The following is a 7,648-nucleotide window of genomic DNA, read 5'->3' as shown; positions in this document are numbered from 1 at the left end:
GATCCAGGAAAAGGCATAACTGGCACACAACCTGCATTGAGCAGGAGTTGTGAGTCCATGAGAACCCCCAGATTATGCACTGGGTCTGTTTGGGGCAGTACAACCCCATCGAAAACCAAAGGTGGCAAGTCTCCATGGGCCAAAGAACCCCAAACCCAGAGGCAGAGTTCAGTTTCAACCCATTGCTCCCCATCCAATCCTTAACAAATGTTTTTTTTTCCCAAGACAGGAAATAACATTGGGAGAGGAGAGTTTCCAGATTGTTATCTGCTCAGCTGTGTTCATTCTGTGGTTAGCTGAGGAGGAATCAACATGACAACAGTGGCTGATAAACGACTGGATTTCATAGAGAATTATTGCACTCTTTCTCTTCATGTTAAGCCTGACAAATGGTCCAAGTTTGCAACCAGTGAAGAGACTCATACCATGCTCAATGAGTTCTATGAGAAGTCAGATGTGACAACGTTGGTGATCACCCTCAATCCTACTGGACAACTAGTCCCCTGCCTTGGCTTCCCATCAATACTGAAAAATAAAGGAGTTTATTTTGTGAAAAAGAAGCGGGAAAACATCACCAAAGATAACTTCCTGGAGGCACTCATTGTTGGAGATATCAGTCCTTCCCCAGTAGAGCAAATGATGGCTGTTGTGGAAGAGGTAGGTTTCCAGTCACACCAGTTCAGGAGAACTGGTTGTTAACTTTCTCAGCAGTTTGGTGAACTGGTTGTTGGAAGAAATCATTAGGGCAGAGAACCAGTTGTTATTTGAATCCCACCACTGGATGAAACTATTGTTTTTCACTATTGTATAAAGCCAATTATGATGCAGTAGCTACAGTCCCAATCCCATTCCCAATCCCAATCCTAATTCCTATAATGGTTGTGAGAGCTTTGCTTGTTGGAAGCACTCTGGGAAGGTTGCAAATGGCAATCACGTGACCCCAGGATGCATGGCAGTTGCCAAATGCCCAAATTTTGATCATGTGACTGTGGGTATACTGGAAATGCAAGGACCAGTCATAAATCACTTTTCCAGCATTCTCATAACCAAAATTTGTTTGGTTCTCTTTGGAGAAAGAGTTACGATTGAAATATAAAAAATTACACCTAGCAGATTCTGGCTACTTTTCTTTATTCTTGTTTTTTCAAAAATGTAATATTCCTTTCCAATGTCTGGGACACTGTGGAATTGCACAGTGGTACCTGCTGCTTAAAGAAATGACTGAGTCCTCTGGTACAGGGGTCGCCAACCTTTTGGACCTCAGGGACCACCAACTCATAATTTTAAATCCCAGGGACCACTACCAGTTCTGTGGGTGTTGCCTAATTTATGGGTGTCGCTTGGTGGTCATGTGACTGGCTGGGCATGGCTTGTATGTAAATGTTATAAATATTTATATAAATATTGAATTTTTTTTTTTATAAAAGAGCAATTTTTACCCAAAATCAGGAAAAGCAGGCAGGCAGATTGAGTTGCTCACAGAATCAGAGTTTCATTCAGAGATCTATTTATTTGCCATCGGCAAGCTCAGTCTGTCACATAAAATTTGCTTGCAAGCAAACTCATAAAATTTACTCACAACACACCATGTATGTAAATATTGTATTTTTTTATTTAAAAAAAGAGCAACTTTTACCCCAAATCAGTCAACGCAGGCAGGCATATTGAGTTGCTCACAGAATCATTCAGTGATCTATCTATCTGCCATCGGCTAGCTCAGTCTGTTACATAAAATTTGCTTGCCATGAGTCTGCACTGAATAATAGAAGCTTCAGTCCTAAGGGAGGTTTGGCTGTGTTTAAAAGCAGAGTCGAAGATCTAAGGACTAGCTAGAAAGCAAGAAATCCAACCATTTCCTGCTTCCTAGCTAATCTAAATCTCCTGGCACAGCAGAACAGCTGATGGTTGGGGTGAGGGGAAGGAAAAATAGCAATTTAGCAGGCAAGTTTGCCAGGTAAGGAGTGAGTGGGCGGGGAGGGTTCCCGGAGGCCACATGGGCAGTGCAGCCTTGTGTTTCTGCACAGCCTGGATTAATTGCTTTGGGGGGAGTGCTCTGGGGGTGACATTTCTCTGCAGCCCACCAAAATTTTCTCGTGGCCCACCAGTGCCCCCACCAGTTGGCGACTGCTGTTCTGGTATGTCCATGCAGGAATATTCCCAGAAAATCCTATGATGTTTACATTCATCACAGATATTCTCCTTATTTATGGACCCAAGAGGTAGAATTATGAAGCAAATATCTAGAGAATCTGTGAAATATCCAGAGAAATAGCATTAATGTCGTGGTCACCAGTGAACTTAAGCTTCTCCCTATAATGGAGGGCTGGATCTGGCCTAAGGAGCTTAGATCTGGCCTGTGGGGCTGGCCTGGAAACAGCAAAGGACTGGCCCGCAGTGCCTCTGTCAGTGAAAATGGTGCTTTGGAGACTCTCCTGAGCTCTGTTTTCACTGGCAGAGCACTTGGGCCACCACAGGCACTCCTGACACAAGTGATGTTGAGCTGGCCATGCCCACCCTGGCCATGCCAACCTGCCCCCTCAAGGTCAAACACAACCCTGATGCGGCCCTCAATGAAATCAAATTTGACACCCCTGCTATTACTGATCTTGCTACTTTTTACATATGATGGGCACCTCATCAGAGGCTGCCTCATGGTGGTCCAAATATTGGTTGATTTATTTATCAATAAAGGAGAATATTTGTAGCTCAGGATGAAATGATTTATCTATTGAAATTAACAGCAGTTCTCCGGAGACTCAGGTCGAGGCTGCCCTGCTATCTGGGCATCCTTTTAAATGGGGATATAGTGCACAATTAAGACCATGGCATGTGGCATTGCCCTGCCCTTAGGATATGCTCAATTTCCTCACCAGAAGCATGCAAAGACAGGAACAGGCTGAGATTGTATGTGCCTGAAGGCCGGTGAAAAGGAAATGACACTACGAAGCATTGGTAAAACAATGCTATAAAAGCGTTTCTCCCACCACTCAGTTACAGAGAGTATACAAAGTGCTACTCCCCAGAGGTGGTATTCAGCAGCTTCTGACCAGTTCTGGAGAACTGGTAGTAGAAATTTTGAGTAGTTTGGAGAATCGGCAAATACCACCTCTGACTGACCCCACCCCAGTGGTGGGATTCAAAATTTTTTTACTACCGGTTCTGTGGGCATGGGCGTGGTTCTGTGGGCGTGGCAGGGGAAGGATACTGTAAAATCTCCTGTCAGAGGTGGTACTTGCCGGTTCTCCAAACTACTCAAAATTTCTGCTACTGGTTCTCTAGAACTGGTCAGAACCTGCTGAATACCACCTCTGCCCCACCCCCATCTATTCTCTCCCTGCTGAGTCCCAGCTGATCGGCTGGGTCTTCTTTTGTTGCCCTGCACAGGAGAATGGAGCTAGAAAGCAGTTTAGTAGGGTGGGGAGGGAATGGGGATTTTACAGTATCTTTCCCCTGCCATGCCCACCAAGCCACACTCACGAAGCCACACCATGCCACATCACACCCACCAAGCCACTCCCACAGAACCAGTAGTAAAAAAATTTTGAATCCCACCACTGCTACTCCTGCAATATGAGAGACAGCAGAACCACAAATATATTCTCAGACACAGGCAACACACATCCACCTGTCCTGTTTTGGACTTTCACAGATACATACTATGCAAGTGCCATATGGGCACACAGTCTGATTAGTCCCTCAGGAGAAAATGCACATAAATACACATATACAGAGATAGGACACATATGACTTCATTACAAAGAAGGAAAATATCAAAACCTCCTATGGCCATCAGTGGTAAAAGGAGTAGAAAAAAATTCCATGGACTTGCCCGTATGTTTCTATAGAGATATTTTAATATTGGTAAACATTTCCCTTAGTTCAAACTTTGAAACTGATCTTTTCATAGATCTATCGGCTTCTTCAACAGTTTAACTGGGCCTAAAAATGAAATGTCCTTGCCTTGCCTAAAATAGTGCACTTATCTTTTCTTAGAAAGTGAGAGAGAAAGGTTTGGTGCTCATACAACATTATTATTAAGCCAGCATTGTGCATATTACTAGTATATCACTGACATAGCTCTGATGTAACAGCTACAAGAATAGTGCCATTACACAAATGTTGTTATTGTGTAAGAAAATTCCAGGCATGAACGTTTTAAAATAGAATGGATTTTTCCAGAAGAGTTTTAGTTTGATTAGGTATCATGATCTGTTATGATTGAAAAAAGAGCACTTGTTAGGAGGATATAAAGTAATAATTTCAAATTCAAAAGCCTGTTTCAAGGTCAAAACAGTCACTTCACTCCAAAATGTTGCTTTGTTTTCAAAGCTGGGTGTCATGGTAATTCCAGAAGACCTTTGAGCTCCGAGTTTTCTTTTTAACTTGAAACAGAATTGCTTCAAAGTCAAAGCTCCAAAATAACAATGTGTTTGTAATGTGAAACAGTTTCATATCTGAAACAATTATTTTGTGCTCAAAATTGTTTTTTTTTTTCCAAATCCAAAACAATTTAGAATTCAAAAGTGTTTTAAGCCAGTAGTATATGTTCTAATAAAATCCTTTTCTTATAGGTGGCCTACTCCTTGTTCATGAAAAGTGTAAACCTAAGCGGATGGCCTAGAGTAGTAGCTGAAGATGTGATTCAGCAGGCTCACCGGCTGAAAAATGAGATGTTTGTGATGGGAGGAAAGATCAAAGGAAAAACCCTGCTCCCTTTACCAGAGAACATGGCTGCTCTGGACAGTGTCTCAGAAGTCTTTGACAGGTGGATGCCATTCAGTTATGTCTGCCACCTTCTGTAAATTTGTGGAGTATGAGAGAGGATAGGCATTACAAATAAATAGATGCATATACTATTAAATGGCAATTGTTATAATCACCTAAATGATATGTGGGTATATTCAGTGAGCCCTTATGTCAGTCTCCTGTAGCACCTTGTTCCCTTCACTTATTGAGGAAATCACACATTGTCCATTCATTCTTCAATGTTTATTCATTTCTTGTCCAGCTGCCGTCAAAAGATTCCAAAGTTTTCATTCCAAAGTTTATATAATGTGTCCTTCTATTTGAGTGTGCTTATATGCAGAATCCAATTTACAAAATTGAACCCAATCCCATAATCTGGATCTTCATTAGGGAATGTTTTAGCTTTTTATTTACAAAATAGAATAGAATAGAATAGAATAGAATAGAATAGAATAGAATAGAATAGAATAGAATAGAATAGAATAGAATAGAGGTGAAACTCGAAAAATTAGAATATCGTGCAAAAGTTCATTTATTTCAGTAATGCATCTTAAAAGGTGAACCTAATATATGAGATAGATTCATAACATGCAAAGCAAGATAGTTCAAGCCGTGATTTGTCATAATTGAGATGATTATGGCTTACAGCTCATGAAAACTCCAAATCCACAATCTCAGAAAATTAGAATATTGCGAAAAGGTTCAATATTCTAGGCTCAAAATGTCCCACTCTCATCAGCTAATTAAGCCATAACACCTGCAAAAAGTTCCTGAGCCTTTAAATGGTCTCTCAGTCTGGTTCAGTAGGAATCACAATCATGGGAAAGACTGCTGACCTGACAGTTGTGCAGAAAACCATCATTGACACCCTCCATAAGAAGGGAAAGCCTCAAAAGGTAATTGCAAAAGAAGTTGGATGTTCCCAAAGTGCTGTATCAAAGCACATGAATAGAAAGTTATGTGGAAGGGAAAAGTGTGGAAGAAAAAGGTGCACAAGCAGCAAGGATGACTGCAGCCTGGAGAGGATTGTCAGGAAAAGGCCGTTCAAAAGTGTTGGGGACTTTCACAAGGAGTGGACTGAGGCTGGAGTCAGTGCATCAAGAGCCACCACACACAGATGGATCCTGGACATGGGCTTCAATTGTCGTATTCCTCTTGTCAAGCCACTCCTGAACAACAAACAATGTCAGAAGCGTCTTACCTGGGTGAAAGAAAAACAGAACTGGTCTGTTGCTCCATGGTCCAAAGTCCTCTTTTCTGATGAGAGCAACTTTTGCATCTTATTTGGAAATCAAGGACCCAGAGTCTGGAGAAAGAATGGAGAGGCAAGATGTTTGAAGTCCAGTGTGAAGTTTCCACAGTCTGTGTTGATTTGGGAAGGCATGTCATATGCTGGTGTTGGTCCACTGTGCTTCATTAAGTCCAGGGTCAACGCAACCATCTACCAGGAGATTTTGGAGCACTTCATGCTTCCTTCCACAAACGAGTTTTATGGGGATGCTGACTTCATTTCCCAGCAAGACGGCACCTGCCCACATTGCCCAAAGCACCAAAACCTGGTTCAGTGACTGTGGGGTTACTGTGCTTGATTGGCCAGCAAACTCGCCTGACTTGAACCCCATAGAGAATCTATGGGGCATTGCCAAGAGAAAGATGAGAGACATGAGACCAAAGAATGCAGAAGAGCTGAAGGCCGCTATTGAAGCATCCTGGTCTTCCATAACACCTCAGCAGTGCCACAGGCTGATAGCTTCCATGCCATGCCGCATTGAAGAAGTAATTGCTGCAAAAGGGGCCCAAACCAAGTACTGAGTACATATGCATGCTTATACTTTTCAGAGGTCCGATATTGTTTGATGTACAATCCTTGTTTTATTGATTGCACGTAATATTCTAATTTTCTGAGATTGTGGATTTGGGGTTTTTGTGAGCTATAAACCATAATCATCTCAATTATGGCGAATCATGGCTTGAACTATCTTGCTTTGCATGTAATGAGTCTATCTCATATATTAGTTTCACCTTTTAAGTTGCATTACTGAAATAAATGAACTTTTGCACGATATTCTAATTTTTCAAGTTTCACCTGTAGAATAGAATAGAATAGAATAGAATAGAATAGAACACTTTATTGGCCAAGTGTGATTGGACACACAAGGAATTTGGTATATGATGCTCTGCAACAGAAAATATATTGGACAGAGGAATCCTACTTCTCACACTATGATGTCTTATTTAGGCTATACATATGATCTGTTAAGTATTTAATCAAATGCTAAGATTATTTCCACTTTACTATTAAGTCTTCTCTGTACTTTTTTTCAAGTCTACCTGCTACTGTGGACAGTTCCCTGCTACACTCCATTGAAACAATAATTATTGACTGGTCTCATCAGATCCGAGATATCTTGAGTAAGGATTCTGCCCAGCCTCTCCTGGATGGTTTAAACCCATTACCCAGAGTAGAATTTGATTTCTGGTTCAGTAGGCAGGTCAATCTGCAATGCATAAATGAGCAGGTAGGCTAAAGGGCTGCTTTCAGATTTGCAAGGACATCAGCCTATGGTACTGAAGACTGACATGTTTTCTGATCTGGCTTTTGCTTTTCCCCCTCAGCTTTACGCGCCTCAAGTCAAAAAGATTGCTGACATTTTAGAGCGAGCAAAAAGCTGCTATTGGCCAGCACTTAAGAATGTCTTCAGGGATGTATCTGCAGGTAAACTATTTGCTAGAAAATCTACTTGCGTAACCAGTGGTGGGATTCAATTTTTTTTACTACCGGTACTGTGGGCGTGGCTTAGTGGATGTGGCTTGGTGGGCTAACCTGCTTTCCAGCTCTGGTTCTTCTGTGCAGGGCAACAAAAGAAGACCCAGCCAATCAGCTGGGACTCAGGAGGCAGAG

At 41.8% G+C, this 7,648-nt stretch overlaps 1 protein-coding gene across 1 annotated transcript in view; it reads left to right on the top strand.

Annotated features, from left to right (window-relative positions):
* Nucleotides 1-312: 312 nt before the first annotated feature.
* The window catches only part of DNAH17 (dynein axonemal heavy chain 17), a 137,070-nt gene continuing 129,734 nt past the window's right edge, over nt 313-7,648 (top strand). The window contains exons 1-4 of the mRNA XM_087924917.1: nt 313-657; nt 4,572-4,765; nt 7,073-7,265; nt 7,363-7,462. Of these exons, the coding sequence (XP_087781043.1) occupies nt 313-657; nt 4,572-4,765; nt 7,073-7,265; nt 7,363-7,462 (832 nt within the window). The remainder of the gene's footprint in view (nt 658-4,571; nt 4,766-7,072; nt 7,266-7,362; nt 7,463-7,648) is intronic.

Source organism: Pseudonaja textilis, chromosome 2 (genome assembly GCF_049901715.1).
Source record: "Pseudonaja textilis isolate UNSWEBS1 chromosome 2, rPseTex1.2, whole genome shotgun sequence".
NCBI lineage: Eukaryota > Metazoa > Chordata > Lepidosauria > Squamata > Elapidae > Pseudonaja > Pseudonaja textilis.
The sequence above is the reverse complement of the archived record's forward strand: the minus strand, read 5'-3'. Positions and strand labels throughout refer to the sequence as shown.